Genomic DNA, 22,021 nt, shown 5'->3' with positions numbered 1-22,021 from the left:
TCACGGCAAGCTGAGTCCACACTTCATTAGTGATATTTTTTATCACCTGAGGCGTTAGGCATTGCGTTAAATGTTGAATACTACTGTCAAAATTAATTACATTCGAAGGTTTTCAACCTTTGACCACTTATTCCAACTTCTCGATCAAAGTCGTGGCTTACCTTTGCGTTACAATTTCAGGTTAGTTGCTGAACTATGCCCCAAAGACCACTTCACAGAGCTATCCAATAAAAAATAAGGCTTTGATTAGACGCGTATTTGGTCTCTGGTGACATCTCTAAATGATAAAATCATTTAATTGGATGCTTTGAATTAGATTTCGTAGCGCAGATTAGCAATAATTCCACATTAAAATTACCACCAAGATATCCGCATGTATCTCTCAAAAGATCTTGTACGTATTGTTGATCTAAATATTGGTGTTGAAGAACCTTACTTTCAGTGTGGCAGACACATTTTCATAGTCATGATTCAATGCAAAACTTCATCTTCCTAAGCAGTCTGTCCGAAAAATAAATCAAACACCCAACAATTTTATATCCTAAGCCCGAATCATAGTGCAACCAGCTCTCAAACACAGAGTAAGAGCTCCATTTGAGAGTGAGCTCCCCCAAAGAGCTACTCAAGAAGGCAAGAAGCCCAAAAGCGCTCGATGATAAATTCTCCCCCAACATAAAAGCCTCTCACCATGGAGCCTTCTTTACCTCGCTCTCTCTTTCTCTCACACACACTCTCTACCTGTGAGCGAAACCCTTTACTGAGTGAGCAGAAACCAGCAGCCCCAGTACGCATCGAGCCCACAGCCCCAAACAACACACATCGCTCGCGAACAGCTCACCATTTCGTTGCTGCCGCTCGGACGGAACAGTTGTGCGCGGGATCGGTTGTTTTTTCGTTTTTTTTTCTCTGGTTGGCGCGTGTTGAGCCACGGTTGAGCAGCCCATGGACCGCTGAGCCAGCACTTCACAGTTCGGTATGGCTCGTCGACCGAAACGGTCGGCGCTCGTGTTAGCGATCGCGCTGGTGGCGTTCTGCCAGTTGGTGCACTATCGGTGTGTGGTGGCTACGGGTGGTGTGGCGGGTGCTGGTGTTGTCCCGCAGGCAGTGAGCAGTGGTGAAGAAGCGGACGCGTCCGCCGATCTCGATGCGGCGGAAAGCAACCACCGGGCGTTGCTGAATCTGCCCAAGTTCGGCGACCGGTTGGCACCGCGCAACCGCCCGCAGGTGGAAGACATCGGGCCGGTCGGTGCGTCGGAGCGACCGAGTGTTAGTGGTAGACAGGCCCGCGGGCCAACAGTGTACGCGGGAGGGCGGGTGCCGAGCGGGGGTTCGGGTCCGCCATCGGCCCACCATCCACCCGGTGTCCCGTCCGACAATGACATCAAACGCAGTGATGTGATGATGATGGTGGTTAGCTCGCGCAGTGTGAAGGGTGCGGGTGTGCGGGCCGGCTCGCAGGATCTCACCGAGGAGGACGAAGAGGAGGAGGGCGAGGAGGAGGAGGGCGAGGAAGAGATCGAGGCGGAGGAAGTGCCAAAGGGTGGTGACGATTCCGGTGGTGACTATTTCGCGATCGATGCCGCACACAAGCCGGAGTCGCTCGGTCGTTCCTCCGGCACGGATCAGCTCGCGCAGAATCGATTAGAACCGACCGGTGACGGGTCGGCGGTAGTGAGTGGGGGTGATGCGGTAGTGCAGCAGCACCCGGAGAGTGCGGGTAGAAGTGCGTCGGCCGGTATCAACATTGCCGGCATCAGCAATGCGTCCTCCGCCCAGGCGCATCGGCTCGAGATGTCGACCGAGTTCTTCGTAGTGCCATCGACAGCGTCGTCCGCGGCGTCCCGCTCCACGACGGTGCGGCCCGGCGGGGTCATACTGGCCGCCCGTCATCCGGCCGCTGCCACCAGCAGCAGCAGCAGCAGTACAACGCGCCAGAGCGTGACCCCGCCGACGGTCGTGTCGACGACCGGGTACGCGGGCGGGCTGCGCAAAGAGCCGTGGGTAGTGCCGGTGCTGGTGCTCGCCTCGCTGTCGATGCTGATGATGGCCGCGTTCGAGGTGTTCGTGCTGTGCAAGGCCTGGCGGACGTCGCCGAGCCGGAGGCACCTCTTCCTCGGCCAGATGCTGCTGCTCGGGCTGTTCGCCTGCTCGGGGCTGGCGGCCGTGCTGACCGTCAACCCGACCGTGCTGTCCTGCGCTACGATGCGCTTCGGGGCCGGCGTTGCGTTCGCGCTCGTCTTCGCGTCGCTGCTCGTGAAGTGTGTGTTTCTGATCAGCCTGAACGGGGGCGTGTACCTGCCGGCACCGTACCAGGGGCTGCTGCTGCTGTTCGCCGTGCTGATACAGGTGGCGGTCGGCGGCCAGTGGCTGCTCACGTCCCCGCCCGGTGTGGATAATGTGCCGGTGGGTGCGGGCTTGGGCGGTGCTGGCAGTACGGCCGTGTCCAGCCGCTACCATCTGCTGCTGACGGCGGGCGATCTGGCCGCCACGGCCACGCCGACCATACCGCTCTGCCACACGCCGTTCGCCGAGCTGCTGCTCTCGCTGATCTACATCGTGTTTCTGATCGTGTTCGTCGCCATACTGGCGATCAAGTCGCGCGGCATACGGGACAACTACCGGGAGGCGACGTACATTGGGCTGGCGATCGGCGGCATCATACCGATCTGGCTCGGGTGGACACTGTGCGGGTTGGCGGTGGCCGATCGGCACCGGGACGCTTGCCTCGCGTTCGGCCTGGTGGCGACCTCGTCCACCGTGTTTCTGGTGATGTTTATGCCCAAGGGGCGCCAGCTGGCCGCGATGGGGAAGGAGGGGCTGTACGTGGAGGATCGGGAGGAGCGGTTCAGCTCGCTGAGCCGGGCCGGGTCGGGCTATTCGCCCTCCTTCTTCCACTTCAAACCGATCAAGTACGGGGTGATGGGACCGTCGCCGACGCTGCAGACGGCCAGCGGGAATCTGGTCGGTACCACGGCCGCCACCACCACTACCAAGCATCATCAGGCTGTTGCAACATTAGGCGGAGGTAAGTTCTGCTGCGATTTTCCCTGCGATTCCATCAAGTCCCAAACCGTTCCCATGACAGCTTCCGTGATGTGTGCGTGCTTTTTTTTAGTGTTCCTGCGTGTGTGATTTTTTGTTTGTTTGTTTGAGTGCGTCCATTAGGAGTGAAGTTTTCCTTTCAATCTCACTGTTGTATAGCTCAAAGGAAAAAAAAAGTCAGTAGAAAAACTCAATTAATATACCTTCTTCCAAAGAAAGTGAATTTGGTCCTTCGAACCGGATTAAATGGCCACCAAACAATGTGTTTTGATGGTTTGTGTGGAATTTGCCTGCTTTACACATGTTAATTATTGAACAATTCTTATCAATTAAACTACACATAGTTTGCATAACTCCTGCCACACACACATACATACATACACAGACACTCACAGCTGTCACAGCTTGACATTTCACTCTCTACCCGCGGTTTGCTGTGTGATCGTGATCGCAGCCCATTAGTTCGCACTTGATTGTTTTAGTTGTTTTTTCTTCTTTCCACTTGGAAACATGCTGCCATGTATGTTTTTTTTTTACATCTGCTGAACTTTCCTGTCTCACCTGCATTACCTGCGATCGTACATAATTTCCTCTCCTCTGGGATCGGGGAGCCAGCCCTGGAGAAAAGTGAAAAAATATGCAATCAACCTTATGAACAAATCAGCATCATTAGCGTGGGACGCTGGGTCTTACGTTCACGCCCAACCGCTCGCACCTGCCGGCAAAGGGAACCGGGCCGGGAAAGTAAGAGCCGTCGTCATTCAAGCGTCGCCTATCTGGCTCGGGATCGGATCGCAAGGGTAGAAAGTGCATCCGCATTACGGGAAGGCAGCTAATTTCTCCAACCGTGTGACTTAATTAAGACGGGTCAGACGGGGGACGATGAAAGCAAAGGTCATGCTGCAATGCTGTACTGAGAGCGTGTAGGAATGTTTAGTTTTTCTTTCTTTTTAATTAATTTGCATTTATTTCTCTTTAAGAACACACTGAACGAACGCTTTAATTGAATCCCTAATGTACGGCCAGTAGCCTTGAAATATTCATCACCGAATAATTGGTCGCTGAATGCATCCCGCTGGCTTTGGCTCATTATTTACCGCCACAAAAAAAAAAGAAGAACAAATCTTCAACAATCCAAACCACCGCTTCGGGAGGGAACACACCGAAATTGAGATGTGCCCCAGGTCCCAACAATTGCCGTTTGTCTTTTCATTATAAATCAAATTTAGTTTCATATTCCATCCACCATCGGGCTCATCGGGCTGAACCATTAACGGCTCTCTCTCTCTCTCGCAGCGAGGCAGGTAGGCGGGATGAAAAATCCTTGAAAGCTTCCAAACAATCTTCAAACCGCCTTTTAATCCTTCTCTTTCGCCCGACCGTTTTGAGAACCTCTTTTTCTCCTAACCCACCACACAGTGGGGCCAAAAACTAAAGCAAAAGGGAGGCTCCTGCGCCGCAGAAAGGATAAAGGCAGAAAATTGCAATTAAAAGGTTTTTCGGGTCCGGTCCTTTTGACTCTTTCGCGGCGGGAAAAGATTTTCGATCACTGCGAATGACGACTGCAAGGTCAGCAAGAAGATTCGTGCGATTTTAGCGCGGTTTGCTTCATTTTATTGGCAGGCTGTGCCTTGAAAATAAGGCGAACGAGGGTTCCTCAAGGAAAGAAACGCACTAAAAAAGGTTCTTCCCGGATTCTTTCTAAAGTTCTAACCTCCGCGAAGGAACCTAACTCTGCCAGACCGAGGGAACCAAAACGGGGGTACGGTTAAAACACTTTTACGAATGATAAAAGTGAACACCTCCTCTTCCTCCTCGGATGATACAGAAGGACTGCGCGAGGTCAGCATGCATGGAGGGAGTCGGGAACTGCCGAAGATATGAGATACGTCCGCGCGCGCGATCTTTCGCGATCGTGACCCTTTCCGCGCCACCATTTCAGCCACGCTCTCTGCTTCCAGCTCGGATTTTGTTATGTAGGGAAAAAAGGAAGACAACAGGCGCAAAACAACAAACCCCAAAGCATACCCTAAGCTCCACTAATGGAGCAAGGTAGCAAGTTGCGTTCGCGATGGGAGGGCTCGTACACTTTCCGATTCTCCGCCGCCGCCACTCTGGCAAACCGGCGCGTTTCGCTGAATGAGTTAACAAATTTTTCAAATAACATAAAACTGGAAACACAATCCGGGATGCGTCCCAGACGGTGGTTGCAGGCGAAAATAAAAAAATAAAAGGTAGAAAAAAAAACGCAAACCCCACGATAAGGATGCGAATGAGCTGGGGAGTTGGCGGAGTCGGTGAGCGAACCATTAAAGAATGAAGCACAGCGCAGGATCTTTCCGCGCGGGCCGCACCAAGATGATCCTCAGAGCGTGATCGCAGTAAAGTGGCAACGATGGGAGGATCCATCGAAGCTGATCATTACTTTTCGGACAGAGCTGGACAGGGCTGTGGGGCAAGAGATGGTCGTAATTTTATGGTGGAAGATTATCAATTTTTCGTGCACGTAGAACGAGCAATGGTTTGAATTATGACGTTAGAATGTGGCGGGGCTTTTTTTGCTGCTGCTGCTGCTGTAGTTTTGAAGCTTATTTTTGTGAAGCTGATTTTACATTGTATTTTGAGTCGGTGAATTGGTTTGCAGAATTGTGAAGTTGCTTTTTTGTGGAACCTTCACAACAAGAAGTGAAATCAACTCAAACTCCCCAACCTCGCAATGGAATAATGTACCGAAAATCAGCGCTGTGCCATATTCAACCCCCTGCTTGTTTTGTAATCCGCTCACAATTTGTGCGGCTTCATGCAGATTTGGGGACTGAACGCATCAATGCTTATTCATAAATGTTTCTCGAGGTCTAGCTCTGGGTTTAGTGTAGGGGTTTTCTTACTTCATGCCGCAATTTTCCGGCCTTCAAATGCCCTCAAAAAGCTGCCAACGCATGCGCCAAGTTGCTAGCAGGCTCCATCTATTTCTTCTGTCCCTAAATATTGAGGTTTTTCGTAGCGCGATCGAATTAAACGCTTTCTTTCGCCTTTCCGACGAATGCTGTTACGCGAACAGGGCCAAGGAGGAGGGGGCAGCTTTTTTCTTGCCCTTCCTCACTGTGCCGGGGGAAATGTGATCTCGTACGCTGAGGGTGAAACTGGGGGAAATTAGATCACAGTTAAATCAGCTGATCACCGGAACGCTTCGAAAGCACCGAACGGGGGGACCGATTGTGTCTCGCTTGCCATCAACACCTAAACTATGCTTGATGGTCGGTGGAAAGAAAGCAAATTCCACCTTCCAATCGCGCAGTGATCGTGATGGGTGCGGCGGAAGAGGGTTGGAAAAGGTTGGTAATCAAAATTAAATTAAGTAAAAATTTCTCTCGCTCTCGCGGCAGTCGCATTTTCTCGCGCGTGCGTAGCGTTATTTGGCGAGATGCAGATGCGCCTTGATACGTTGCAGTGAATGGGGTCGAGAAGAAGAAAGGAACCCAAAAAAAAATAACATAAAAACACATAAGTAAATGACAAGCAAGTTACGCGATCGGAGGTACTGCGTAACCTCGAAACTATTTCGCTGGCGGATGCTTCCCCCAAAACAAAAGCGCCGTTAATCGAATTATCATCGAGTGTGCGAATTGTGTGTGTGTGTGCGTGTGTGCTGCAACATACACATGCCGTGGAAATTCATAATTCATAAACGCCTTTTTTTGTTGGTCAATCGGTAAAAACTTGGACGGAACATTATGTATATTTTGAGGTCACACGGTTGCGAGAGGGTCAATGGACCTTTTTTTTGCCAATTAGATGAAGAGTTCATAGTGCGATTGCGATTTGGCCAAGAGTTGCAAACTCAAGCTATAATCCTGGTCACGTCATCAACCTTTGTATTGATATGAGAAAGTTGTTGTTGAAGAAGTTAATCAATCAAATCAAAGTGAATTTACTTAAGATAATTCCGAGTGCCTTGTGATAGAATTTTTCTAAATTAATTTTATAATCCTGGTCATGGCACCAACAGTTTATAATTTTTTAAGTTTGAATGCATGATTGAAATTCACTAGACAAGTTGGATTTCAGTCCTTTTACAAAAAAAAACTCTCCAAATTTTATTTATGTTGTACATTTTTCTCACCCAAAAGACAAAATGAGACAAACATGGGACCAAAATTCGACTGTACCTTTTAACCGTTCCTAGATTATTTTTGTGTTCTTAATCGAAAAAATACCTTCAATCAACCAATTATAAATTCATCTCCCACCTTCCGCAGAACAGCCGGGGGGTAAAAAAGGGTTCCTCTGCCGGACAATTAGCTAGACAAACACCGTGAGCAGAATACCCACCGGTTAAGCTATTAGCCTAATCATAGGGTACAGGTGGGGGAAATAGGGATTTTTTGTCTACTCTCCCCCAACATCATGATTATTTTCCAGCAGAAGGTAGAAACCTTCGAACCCCTTCTCAATTTCTGCTCAGAGCTTTTTCCTTTTCAAAAAACAACACCCAAAACCACCCATTAACAGTCGCCCCGTCGATTGAGACACCGTGTGAAGTGGTAGCGCTTCTTGTGAGTGGGACAGCATAGCACAGCGCAGCAAAAACCATGGTTACCACGTCTCCCAACCGAATCGAATGGAATTCTGCCAAGAACGGATCATCAGAAAAAAGTATGCGCTCGCATCCGTATAATTAAATTTGGGAAATTATTGCCAACAAACGCGGCCAAATTGTTGGCCAGCGTCGCAGTTGCAAGTGCGATCGTACGCCAATCAACCCGGCTCCAATATAAGCCCCAAGGGGATGGTCACATTTGGTCGACTTAGCGTGGCAATCAGGTGGAACGTCACCGATTGGGAATCTCAAAATTGGAATGTTGCACTTTGCATCTTTGCAAATCGATCCGTGGACAGGGATGCAATCGGCACACACACAAAATAATAACAACCAAAGGTTGGCAATTGTATCGTCGTAATTAATGGTGCCTAATGTGCACTCATTACAATAATTGATATCGGGGCAATTTTGGGTTGATTTTATTGTGCCCGTAGTACAGTGCGTGCTGGACATTTTCTCCGGTTTTAATGTTATTTTGCAATCTTTGCTCCGTTCACATTTATGATCTTCGAGCATAATTCTTCACACACAAAATCACCACCGAGCGTACTCAAAAGCTGACCTCTTGTGGATCTTAAAATGCTTCGCAAAACCACCATATCGATGGTACGGTGTTCAAGTTCATTGCCCCCTCTCGGTGATGCGTGTGCGTAAATAGGTGTTAAGCGGGTCGATGATGGGATTGGGCTGATAAATAGACGCAGGCAAACCCGCTGCCTTGGGTTCGTGACCGGACTAACCTAGTACCCGCTTCCGGCCATCGAAATCTTGTTTGCCTTTCCCTATCTTTATCCCCATGGTTTGACACACGATTGATTGCTGCGCGCGGCCAGTATTCCCACATTAAAACACCCGCCGCCCGTCTGATGCTGATTGATTGGGCGCAATAGCGCTTAGCCTTTTTAATCAAACGTTCCATCTAGCACTAGCAAAAAGTGCGGCAGACAATGGCCAATCCTGCCTCCATTCTTTCCAAAACAGACTGAAGCTGTTGCTATGGAAAAGGGTGTCCCGGTGAGTGAGAGTTCTGTTCTCGTACCTCGCGAGAGAATGTCGCCGGTGCGTTCTTAATCCTTCGATCCGGTTTTTATTGTATTTTTGCTTAATTTGACCAGATGGGCACGGCAGCAGCTTACACACGAACCTAACGGTACCAGCGCAATATCACCCTGGGTGGGCCTCCTTTCATTCAGAATTCGCTGCCCAAAGCGAAAAGAAGAAAAACAAAACCGTACCACACTAATTCTTATCCCACGGGGTAAGTTGGTGGTGGCTACTTTTGAGGTCGCCAACTAGTGATAGCGAAATTTAATTCGTCGTCCAACGACGTCAATGAAAGCGGTGTTAAGGTGTCCAGCGACAAAAAAGAAGTGTTCAGCCCACGCACACTGCTGCCACAATCGTGGCCAAGGCATTTTCCTCCCAATAAAAGCAGTGCTGCGCTGCGCGATATTGCTTCGGAAAAACTGCGCTTCATCAAGCTGCTCGATGATCGTAACAGCAGCGGCTGATACGAAACGCTGCAACGTAGATGAGCCTTTGCGGACTTTGGCAGCGGGCAGTACGGCGGTGACGGTGTGTGTGTGTGTGTAGCGCAACAAGCAACCCACTCACTCACCCCATCTCCACCCTCGCCATCAAACGCTGTGGGGCAATTAATCGTAACATAACTGGAAAACTGGAAGCGGAGAAAATTGCAGAAGAAAAGCGCGCGCGCGCGCTCACTCGCTCGCCACAAAACGGCGTTGACGGGCTGCACGTAACGTCGGCATTTGATGCAACGGTGGACGAGGCCTGAAGGAGTGGGGAATAATGGGGCGATAGTTTTTTGCACCATTGCACGCCAAACAATGAGATGAAATTTGTAACCAAGGGGCCTGTAGTGCCAGCAGTGCGAGTGAAACATGAAACAAGCAAAAACACAACAAAAAACTTTCAAACTGAGCTAAATAGCGCGGCGTGATAGTGATGCCCATTAGCTCGGCTTTTTGCTACCCCGTTCGAGACGCTTTCTTCGCTGGCGCGCGTCGATGGCAATATTCTTTACTCGAGCGGGTGGTGAAAATTTAATATTTGCAATCACCGGCACGGGGGGCGGCAGTTAGTAACAGCGTGAAGTGATATTTTTACTTATCGGGAGGTAAAAAATGCAATTACACAAAGATTCATTAATTTGGTTTTAGTTTTAGATTGATAATTACATGTAAGATGCCTTGTTAAAATGAATCCGCTCTTTTACCAGCGTAGAACATCATCTAATCGCCATTAGCAACACCGAATGCAACCCCCCAAGAAGTCAATCTACCTCGTGAAACATGCCATAAAAGACGGACAATATAAACACATTTCCTCATTTTATTACCATCCCAAGCGTCCCAGCCGCTTGTAGACGCATTGTTATTAAAAAGAACCCAACAAGCAGAACGTTTAATTAGAACGATGGCCCCACTCGTTCGCGGTCTTTCGAGCTACCGAGATTCACAAACACACCCACAGCCACCGATTGTACGTTTATTCTTGGTTTTTAAAGCGAAAGCCCCGCGACCCTTCCAACGGCTCATTCGTCCGTTGTTCTAGCGTACCGTGGCGGCCCTCAACCCACACGCGCTTCGCTTCGGTTTCAATTTCATCCCATCCACCTCGTCAGGCAAACGAGAACCCTTGCTGTTGTTGTTGTTATGCGCGGGAGCAATAAAACTGAAATCACTACCAGCGTTGGGCCACAAGCGGGGTTGAGAGTGTAATCTTCACCAGCGAAAAGAAAACTGCCCTTTGAAAAATCACTGTACGAGGGAGCGAAAGAGGGCGATAAAGCCCAACAGGCCCTTGGCCCTGCATGGGCCGGCGAAAGGGTCGGCTACCGAAAGGGTAACAAATAACAGCAAATAGAAATACTCCTGCCACTGACTAGACACTGCAGAAGGCTGATAATAAAACCGCGGCCAATTCTATCCACACCTAGCCACCAACAGGTGAGCCAAAAGGGGGCGAAGGGTGAAGTAAAAAGCAGATGAAAGGGAAACAAAGCGTGGACGAGGGGGAAGGGGAGAGAGAGTGGGAACGGAGGAAAAAGGGTGAAGAGAAAACCAAGTTACCAGAACACGACCAACTGTTGTTAATTGTTCCAACCAGCGCACGCTGCTACCACAGCTCTAAGCGTACGAAAGACTTCTACGCGCGAGCAGACAAGGAACGTCCGCGGAAACGGAGATACCGCGCTGTGAAGAAAGCAGCCAACTATTTGTTTTCAGCGTCCAGATAACAGCGACCGCACGGGAGAAAAGAGTGTTGTATGTTTGTTTGTGTGTGTGTGTGCGCCACCGGAGCCTGGTAGCGCAAACAACGCCATGCCAGAGACCACCACCACGTGTGGGTGAAATTGGTACAAATCGCGCAAAATCCGCTGGAAAAATCCACTCCCAGTTGCTGTGTGCGCTACTATTATCGGTCAACCGAATGCCGGTGGAACCCTTTGATCCGCTGGTGCTACAATGTAGCAACTGGTGGTATTATTGGACGAGCAATTTATTGCACTGATTGCGCGCATTACATCACGGTCGATGTTTGAACGAGAGCAGCTGCTTTCGATGCGATAAATGGTCGTTCACCTGGCACGCTGGAGCAGCATGGAGCTGTCAAATTTGGAGCGTTTAAGGTTGGCGAAGGAAAAGGGAAACCGTTCATGCGTTGCTTACACTGACGGAGCTTCATTACCTTCCCACAATGAGCTTGTTCAGACACTTACTAGAGGTTATTTTTGTCACAACGGCACAGCGAAGCGAAGAGACTTCTTCTTACAAATTCTTACCATATTCCATCGTTCTTCTACAAACATGCGTACGCACAGAGACACACCACAATTTCTTTAGCTATCCTCACCTGCTTGATAGATTCCAGGTCAATTAATTCCGATATTCTGTCTAAGTAGGCGATTATCGCCCACAACAAGAGCACTGCGCAAGCCCTTCGCGCAGATAAGCGCGAGCCCTCCGCTCCCTGTTTGTATCTTCCCACCACACCACCACATCTCCTCAGATCTTACTTTACCCGTTCGCCCTTAAAAGGTACCGAAATCTTCGCCGCGTGGAAAACACGCAAGCAAATATCCTTTTTTCCCATCCACCCATGCCGCGTTCTGTGAGCAGAACATTCTTGTTCGATAGCAAAAGCTCCAAAGATGTACATAAGCGCGTGTGTGTGTGTGTGTGCACACCATTGGGAATGTTGTCGAGAATGTGTGTTCGCGGACTGTGCTCGCGCCCCCGATAACGATGTAACGATGCGACAAGACATTCCGATTCGCATCCCCGCGTCGATCTTGGGGCCCGATGGCTTGGCTTGCCGTTCGCCGGACGACACATAAATATCAGATCCCGTGCGCGGGACAATACATAAATAGGCAACGCAAGGGGACAACGCACGGGGGTAGAAGTCAAGGATCTCGCGCACGGGACCGCGGGGTTTTGAGCAATGAGAGCGTGCCCTTGGATTTGGTACGGTTCGGCGCGTTAGTGCAGGGTTTTATCGGGGATGGATGTTTGATTTTTTTAAGAATTTAGATAACTTATAGAATGTAATATTCAATATTTCACAGCTTATTTTCTATTTAAACATACTAATTTGACACTATATAACATGCAATGTTCCGTTGCAAAAACGGAAAATTTGAGCAAACACTTTTTTATTCAGGCTCGTGTTTTTTGTGATCAAGTACATAAACATGTTTCTCCATTTTTACTTATCTTCAAAAATGGAAACCGAAACCCCTGCATTGTCATACCCTGCATGTTACGATCAGATAGCGCAGCTCCATAGCAGCCCTCACGATGAGTTTGGTCCGACACGACACGGGATGATCAGAAAACTGTCCGTACAACATTGGACCGATCGGAGTCCTCTACTGTCTCTATCCCCCTTTTTTTATTTGCCTTAGGCTCGTTTTGATTCCGCTGAAGAAGATTCGCTCTCCGACTGGCCTTCTGGCCGTTTTCAATATTTCGCACAAAGTCAACGGGGTCCACTGACAACTTCCAACCGCGATACCGTGAGCCCATATCGGAATGAAAGAATAATATGCGCCGATCGAATAAGCGCATGCGAAAATAAAACACAGTCGTGCATGTGCAATAAAAACCAACTACTACTACTACCACTACTACTGCCGGCGTATGATGATCGAGCTGGGTAGGGAGAAGCGAAGATCGAGCATCGAGAAGTGTCTCCCTATTGGGATGTCCCTGTGTCCGTTTTTTCCCTTGTCTCCTATTTTACGCCTCATTATCCCGAGCACTCCTCGTGTGCGATTTCCAATGAGCGAGAGAGGCAATCTGCAGGGGAGTAGAGGATAGAGGGAAACTATTCCATCGCTCGAGGCCTCCCGAGCAAAGTGACGCGGTGTGCGACACAATATTTAATTTATTTAATTTGCTTCACCAAAACGAGGCATGCATACGAAATTGTGGGGAGGAGAGAAGGAATGAAGAAACAAACCGAGGGAAAAGAGGTAATCCATAGAACTTGGCACGAACGAGCAGGGGAAAATGGAAATGGGAAAAACTCCCCCCCCCCCCCCTCATCCTCCCTTTTGGGCCAACCACGCAAGAAAGGAAGTGCAGAGAGAGAGAGAGGTAAGAGAAGCGGAGAGGTAAATACAACTGATTTAGCGCTGATTGTGAGAAAACGAATAAATAATTGTGTATACACACAATTGATTTGCGCGAACTTTTGCGCATTCTCGGCAAATGAGCAGCCGTGCTGCGCACGAGATAGCGCAACCGGCACACCACCACCACCGCCTCACTGCCAGAGCCCAGGGAAATGATGCTCCTTTGGTCCTTTTCTCCTTTGCGCTTCTTTGGCTTTTGCTGGCATTCAGTGCATCAGCAAACGAAACTTCCCTGGCGGCGAACGGTCCGGTTCGTGGCGGTGTCATCCACCGGTTCCGTCTCTGCGCGCGACGCAATCGTAACATCGCGCAGGGACGGAGGATGCGCCGGCCGGCCGGGGTTTTCCTCGCGCGGGCACGAAACATAATCAATTTCGATGCCGCGAGGGTGCGATTCAAAGGTGTTTTCGCGATTGAGTGTTCGGCTGCGGCGAGGGGGTTGAAGCATCGGGAGAAGAGACAGGGCAGGAAACCTGAAAAGGGTGGCCAAGACTTTGGGTTTCTTCCCGTGAACGCGAAAGTGACGCTGTTTGTTGAAAAGCGAAAATGGAAAATGAAAAAAACCGACTGCTTTTTTGTCGTCTTTCGTCGGGTTTGGTACAATTATTGTTCTAGGAAAATGATGCTTTGTAGAATTGGTTTTTGAATCAAACATGTGAACAGATGTTTTGATGCTATAAAAAGCTTTTGAAACGCAAAATATTCTCTTCAAATTTATATTTAAGGTGAAAGTTGGCCCCAACTAATGAATAAATAACTACACACCTTACAGAAAATGCATAAATACAGCATACTATTTTAACATTTAATGGTATGATTTCAAACGCAATTTCAATTTGAAATAAGGAATTCTGAAATCTATGGTGAGCTTTTCCCTTTCAGTCGATGAACTCTAATAAATCGATGTAGAATAATATTTTTGAATCTTTTTTTCAAGGGGGAACCTGTTCTTCAATATTTCAGATAAATAAATAAATAAAATTCATAAAACTACAATGACTACCGTAAGCATAAGTTTAGTAACCAAAAACAATTATCTTTCCATTTTCTCACTCCTGTTACATATGTAGTAAAAGTTTATATATGCAAGAGGAGTACAAGATAAACTAAATGAAACCGTAAAAGAAGTTAATATGAATGGTCTGAAATTCAATACAACAAGACACATTTGAGTCTTTAGAGAATTAATGATTCTAATTAGAACTTCTGATTCTCATTAGAACGACTAGTTTCTTCCGAACCACTTTAAAATGTTCAATTTGGTAAAGTTTTACATAAAATATTAAAAAGGAACTGTCTACTGTCATAAAATGCACAACAATCTGCCTTTTTTTTATTTCTTAAATATGCTTGTGTTAAGAAACTACTAAAAATTAAACATTTCACAAAATATTGCATTATATCTACAAATTCTATAAATTGTAGCTTATGATAGCAATTAGGTTTTCTTTTTTCATATATAAATTCTGCTACACATTTCATGCAAATCGGCCGGGAAACGTCCGCTGCTAGTAATACTGACCGCACAGATAAATTATCATCAGCTTCCCTTTTTTGTATGCTTTTGCTAGCATAAAATGCCCTTTTGCTGCCCGGTAGCTAGCCTGATTGCCCTTTCTGCAATCTTGACCATGAATAGAATAAAATCTCCATCACACACACACACACACACACACACACAACAGGCGGTGTACAGGTGTATTCATTAACGACAATGCCCGCTCCGGCTCCGGATGTACATGGGGTTGCATGTCGTACCGCTGACTAACGATGCTTACGCTCCATTCAATCCCGAACGAACAGCGGAACGATGCCCCATAGCTGGTGGAACCATATTTAAGATCAATATTTTTTCGCTCCCACCCTTTGCTGCATCCTACGTATTGTTTCACTGTGTATGCACGCGCGTGTGTGTGTGCGCGCATTGAATCCCATTCTCATTCGCACCTTTCGCGCGTTCTGGAGAATGAAAATATCCAAACCCCCGGACAGACAGCGAACATGTGCACAAACCAGCGCGGCTCATTTATGCTACCGCGGCACGACATGTGGCATGTACATGCCGTGTACGCTGCAAATGAAAATGTTCGCGATCAACCAATTGCGATCATATTTTCTTTTCACCTAACCGAGGGTTTGGGGGTAGGGAAGGGATGGGATTGGAATTGCTTTACAGAATATGTGTGTTGTACAAGGGCCGCTGGAAATTGATCCGGTAAGTGGTGGCCTTCTGGTATTTTGTTCCGCTTTTTTTAGTCTTCTTCATCAATCGGCGCAATTAAACCCCGTACCAAGCGAAACCCTCGGCTCATGTGGGGAAAAAGGTAGACCAAACAATACGCCAGGAACAAACATCTCCATGCAGTACCTTCAACTGCAACACCGGTTGGCTCGGTGGTAGGGAGGTACGTGCATGGTGATTTTAATTAGCGATCAATTTCGATTATTGTTTCCCAAGCTCCCCTGCCAGCCTCCAGAATGGCCCCAATCTGGCTCCACTAAACGAAACATTCTCGGTCGATGGTCGATTGGCAAACATGCCAGTCAGGCTGACCCAGAAAACCCCCAGAAGCATATGCCTGTTCGCACAAATGGCCACAATAATTCTAGCCAAATCAACCAGTGCGGTTCACTGCGATCCACTGACCATCCGCTCAATCCAGGCCGATCAAGATTGATCGGCCCCAGGGACTGGCGCGAGGTGAGGCTGTGTAATAATTTAAATAGGCGCGCTCTCCCGCATCAAGCAGCGCGGGCAGCGCCGGATGTACCGTTGGCCGGGTTCGGTTTGGCGCCCGTTTCGTTTGTAGGCCAAACCGGCGCAAACCCAGGCCACAGCCTGATTGTGCAGATTGCGCCATCGACACTGATGATTGATGAGGTTACGCAAACGCAACAGCAACCTTCGGAAGATCCGCTCGCATGCAAAGTGGGGGGGGGAAATCATCTGGCCCTGGGTTTGAATGCTCCAGTAACAAGCTCCCAAAACCGCAAACAATGATTACGGACATTACGGTCGGAGCCTCTATCAGCGGCTGGGGAGCGGAAAAGCGATCAGCTGGAGCTGGACTTCCCCGGTACGATCGCTCTTCCGATAGAGATCCCTAGGGGGCCCCTTGGCGCACAAAACGGGCCTCCCCCCATAAAAACAGTTACAAACGGAACAGTTAGAGACGGCGATGACCATGATGAAGAAATTATTGGTTGCAGTGCACGGGCGCACTCACTGGACGTTACAGACCGAGGCAACCAGGGCCGGCTAATGTCGGGGCTTTTCTCCCCCCGGGACTCGGCGGAAGCTCACTGCTTCTAGCTTCCAAACGACTTCACTTAGACGGGAGATACCCAGGTAGAAGCCTACTGCCAGCCCACTTGGTTCACTATCAATTAATTTATTCGATGCGTTTCCTCCAATGCTCATGTCCAGCTCGGTAACTGCAAATACGTACCTGTTGTGTAGGGCTACCTGGGAGCTAACAGGTTTCAGTACTGCCGGGATGCAAAACGCCATTCCGATATCTTCAATGACATTGTTTTTGCTATGCGTTACGCCGGCCCGTCCTAGACGGGCATACGTAACTGTTCATGTGGAGTTCCTCCCATGGGTAGCTTAGGTCCTGGGTGGGAAGTACATGTAAATTAATTAATAAATATTAAAATTATTACCATCTCCTCCTTCTGCTGCCATCTTTATGCCCCAGTTTCAGGCAGTATTTTATACCGTAAAATGGAGTTGCTGTTTCCTCTAGGAAAACGTTGAACTTCCACTGCACTCCACTGGAACTCCACTGCACTGCACCAGCACCAGCAGAGACAGACCGGTTTCGGGAGGCGTTCGGTTGATGAAGATCACGACCATCTCGTCTTACCGCTCGGTGTCTTCCGACCGAATGCTCTCGTTTAGATGTTTTTCACTTTCCCAAAAACAACACCGCCGCACACAATCACACACACAATTGTACACTTTTCCACTCATTCTACCAATTTCGCTGCTCTTGCAGCATTTGTTGAAGAAAAGTGATAAGCCCCTGGGGGAAAGCCTCCAGCGCTTAATCGTGAGCCAATCTTCAAAACGCACAAAACCATCCGCTCAGCCGACCGACCTCGACCCGGGTAAACGAACCCAAAACGGCCCCCCTTGCCCACACGAGACGAGAATAGAGAATGCGCACAGCACAACTAGATCCAATCGGTTTCGGAACACAGACCGCACCGACTCCGACGCGATCTCCATCTCTTTACCCTCTTTTCGCTCCGTTTCGCCCGTTTCGCTCCGTAGCAAAAGAACGCAAACATTTCACACCTGCTGTTCCGCACCATCCCCACAGCATGGACGAGTTCCCCACACCCTCCTCTTGATATCGAACAGGTGTACCAGGAGGGTCAGAGGGAGGAAGTTCTGCAAAAGGTGAGAAAGCGCACGAGAAGCTTCACAGAACCATTGAGCCGCGCCGGAGATCCACTTTGAAGTGCGGCGATCGGAGGATTGAAGCAAAAATTGGTTTCGCTTCGATTTCACTTGGCGCAGTTGCCCTGCGCAAACCCCCCTGCCTCGCGCTCGGCCCAAAAAATAAAGGCGGCAAAATTCTTAATCTTATGCGCGTGAAGGTGTCGGAAAGTGAATGGGTGAAGACTCGCCATTCTAGATCACGAATCGGTGGTGAAGGCGAGAGAGAGAGAGAGAGAGAGTCTGGATGGTTAGGCCCGGTGAATAACTCCCTGGTAGGCTCTTTTATATTCCTTGCATTGCCGAAGAAAAGCACCACAGGGAAGGGTAGTAGTGATTTTCGGACCATTGTGCGAACTGCCCGGCTAACGAGAGAACGAACGACGAACGCCTTGTTCGACCAATGCCCGGCACACACACGGTAGCTTGTTGTTTTCGTCATTCAAACAACCAGAACCAGGGTAGAGCTGACCAAAATCGGCTTCTTTGTGGAATGGGGGCGCACAAAGGCGCATCCGCTCGAAGATTTGAGTTCCCGCGTCTTCTTTGGTGGCAGAGTTTATTGAATGGTTAGGAATTAAACTGCGGCCAACGACTCGCGTCACGTCTTCAAGCATTTTCGGACACACTTGGAAGAGGCTCCAATTCAAAAGCCCACCGGGGAGGCAGCCATGTGTATCATTCGATGTGGTTAATTAGAGGGTTTGGCTAAGTGAATTGACCACCGGCTACCGAATTTCTTGTTTCCAAGTGACCTTCAATGCTCCTACAGCGTGCGTTGGGTTCTTTTCGATGACTTGAACTTAGCAAAGAGCTACCTCCAAAGTGGAGACCGACTTAGATCTTCAATCTTCTACCACCGGCTAGTGCCATATGTTTCGTTTCTTCTGCTCCCCAATTTCCCAACTCTTAACCAACGGCGGAACCAACCGAGGTAGCGAAATTAGTTCATGCATGTGTGCCGAAATTGTGTCGAAGTGAAACCACCCAACGGGGCACAAGGAATGTGGTGCAAGCCGGTTCCGAAATGCTGTCCACCCAATCCTTCTTCTCAGCTCGATTCGCACCCCGCTATCTCTGGGAGAGCTATTTTTTCCTCGAAATTCTTGACCACCTTTTGCCATTCGATTCTGCTGCGACGGTTTGACGGGGGGCTTTTGTTAGGCTCTAGGCTCCCCAACCCCTCCCTTCCAGGTGAGGGAGATTAATTGAAATTTATCGTTTTCGATCAATCAACCACAAACGGTCCACGGAGAGTGCCCAAGGGTTTGGTTTGGTTTCCGAAAACCGGTTCGATTGCTTTGCACGTATGCCTGTCCAGCCCGGGTCCTGTCAAGCCTATTGGCACGAAAATCTTTTTGAAAAATTTCTACACCACAAAACCGGATCAGATCCGGCGGTCAGCTCTATGAAATGGGTTTTCCTCTGCACAGCGGTGCCGGAATGTGCAATGCTCCCAGAGAACGGTTCTAAACGGCTGCCGAGATGTATTCCCTTTTCGACAACAATTTGTTAATAATAAATCAAAACTGCAAATCGCATAAAACTCGTAGCCTGCCTGCCTGGCTAGACCCTAGCATCTGTCGAGTTAGACACAGCGCAGGACACACGTTTAGCATTGAAATTTATTTTAATAAACAATTCAAAACGACCACGACCAGCGCCGCGACTGCAACTAGTCTGCGAGCGCGTTGGAACTTATTTTTCATTCTCCAGTGCACACGATCTCTCAGTTGCCCTCCTGCGCTCCGGGCGCAAAAGGCATAAATAAACAATTGTTCTACGATTGGCATAATTTACCATCCGATAGGAGGAAGTGAAAAAAAACATTCCCTCTGGCTGCGAAGGATGCTTCGAAGAGCATTTTTGCATTGAATTGTAAATCGCTCGCCGGGGCAGCGGTGGGCTAGGGAGGACTGGGAAAGACTGAAGGTCTATTTTTAGGAGATGTGCATCTTCTGATGTGGGGCGGATGAAGCGCGTGTTCAGTCGCGGCAGAACCGGAATGGAACGGTGCTGTGGCGATCGAGTCTGGTGCTAGTTTGCACCTACCGGCCGTATCCGTACCCGTTCCTCGGCAGCAATGACTGTCTAGATTGATCTAGCTGTTTGACAGCAGTTTGTCACTTTGGGACCATCCCTTAGAAACGTCACGCGATCCACTGCAGGAGTAGAATCGTGCAGTCAAATGAATCATAAAGTTTCGCCCTTCCACTTTAGGTCCACACCGCCAGAACACACCACCGGCAAACAACCACCGGCAAACCAAGCAGTTCGCCCTAGACAAACCAATCGATCGATCAGCTAAACTCCAAGACTCACCCTTACGACGGGAAGCAATAAATATTTAATAGGATCAATTTATTGCACCGGGGTACGGTTCCCACCGCTCGTTAGGGGCGCTCGTTCTGTGTGTCTGGTAGTCTGGCCGCACAAGTTCTTGGCGGCAATATTTGCCGAACAATCGCAAGATTTATCAGCCATGCTCACAGAGCGAAAACGGCCAGGGCCACCGCCGGGAGAAATAAAACATGATCGCGTAGCCGAGTGTGCCGGGATCCGGTAGCTAACTGGTTCATTAAACAACCACATCTTGGGCTCTGAGCTCTGAACTCTCTTTCTGTTTTTGTTGTTGCTGCAAAAAAGCACTACATTCGTAGTAACCAGCGTAGCATCACGGTGCAATAATCACCAGTCAATTCTGCTGTTAATAATTACTCTTTTAATTAGTGTCTTCTATTCCACCGAGGGGGAGTTGCCCTTCCCATCCGTACGACCGCAGATCTCCATTTCACCTGACCGAGGCCGACCACTCAAAGGGGAATGGGGTGCAAAACTGAGAGTTATTCATTAACAATTAATGTTAATGGTGGCCGCGGTGGCCCTTAGTGGTGGTAATTATTTAAATCAGACGACAACGGTCGCGTATGAGCGCAGCATAATCGCCATTTTGCCCACTGGAGTGCACTGGAGCGCGCTGGTTGGAGAATTCGTTTGATGGCCGCCCCGGTACCGCCCAGCATGTTGTGACGCTGTTTTTTGCGCCCCGATGCGCTGCTTTAGTTTGTCACTGGAATTCTAACGGCTTCTTGGTAGGAATTCTAAGTGACCGTAGGTAGAAAGGTATGACATTTACACGATTCCCAAGACACATTAGGAAGGGTACCGATGAAGACCAATGAACTTACTGATAAGTGGTCATAACGTTGGCAGTCTGATGACTTACTACTGCGTCTTAAGCGGAACTCAAGGACGCACTGGCGTAGAATCTTGAAGAACTAAGAATTTCTATTAAATCTGTTGCAGCCTAGATAAGCTCCAGTGTTGAGCAACAGATGTAACAGTAACTTTTGTGTTCTGAGATCGGAGGCTTTTAGTTTTCAAAAAGATGTTCAAGTCAAGAGGATCTAAAAAATCTGCAAAAAGCGTGTTTCAAACATTTTGGTGTTTTTTGTTTTAGTCCCTCTCCGTCAGTAAGTGTAAAGATGCTGTTGACAAACTAGTCCAACAAATCTTCCAACACGAAATCTTCCAAACAAAAGATCACGTCAGGGTTACTTGCACCGGATGATGCAATTATCACCCGATGCCCCCACATCCCAGACATTCCCTCACGACTACGATGACGACGACGACGTCATCGTTTTCGCACGATTCTTATCAATTAAAATCCAATCATTGCCAATTACAACGCCCCTTACTATGCAGCTTTCGCACATGCATGCATTCTTATACCACCCTGTCCACTGCTGCATCTCATTGCATCCATACCCCCGCTCTCAAACGCTCGCTTTCCAAGGCAATAGTGCCCGAACGCCCGCTGGTAGTGATTGATCGCAAAATAATGACAACTGTTTGCGCTAAAAATAAAACACTCTCCCTTATCGGCGGATCGCGGCTTATCGCCGATCGGCCACACTCATCAATCATGCAGCCGTTGTCCGCAGGGTACACGAGCAAGGAGGTTGGGGCGGAGAGAGCGCATGTCCATACGAGCGGGTAGTCGGAAGATCCTCCGCCGGCGAAGATCCCATGAATAAATGCAGCGAACACTGTGGCGGTAGTTGCGGCTGCATTCTAAATACGCTGCACGATCGGCAACGTCAATCAAAATTCGAGCAAAAGCGAAACCCACGAGTGCGAAACGAAAACGCCCGGGGACCATGCCCCTGGGGGTGTTTGGTGCCGTCCCATCACCAAGTCCGCACCATCGCGCAAGTCCCCGCGAGTAGTCACCAGGCACAAAGGGGTTCTAAGCGGTTCG

The 22,021-nt window shown here is 48.7% G+C and overlaps 1 protein-coding gene across 2 annotated transcripts in view; it reads left to right on the top strand.

Annotated features, from left to right (window-relative positions):
- Positions 1 to 773: 773 nt before the first annotated feature.
- Positions 774 to 22,021, top strand: part of LOC3291392 (uncharacterized) — a 45,596-nt gene continuing 24,348 nt past the window's right edge. The window contains exon 1 of one of the 2 annotated variants that reach the window (XM_061656989.1): positions 774 to 3,025. In XM_061656989.1, the coding sequence (XP_061512973.1) occupies positions 976 to 3,025 (2,050 nt within the window). In that variant the 5' untranslated portion in view covers positions 774 to 975. The remainder of the gene's footprint in view (positions 3,026 to 22,021) is intronic. The other variant, XM_061656988.1, reaches the window with a different exon arrangement.

This window comes from Anopheles gambiae, chromosome 3 (assembly GCF_943734735.2).
Source record: "Anopheles gambiae chromosome 3, idAnoGambNW_F1_1, whole genome shotgun sequence".
In the NCBI taxonomy this organism is placed as follows: domain Eukaryota; kingdom Metazoa; phylum Arthropoda; class Insecta; order Diptera; family Culicidae; genus Anopheles; species Anopheles gambiae.
Note: the sequence above shows the minus strand (reverse complement) of the source record. Positions and strands in the feature narration are given on the sequence as shown.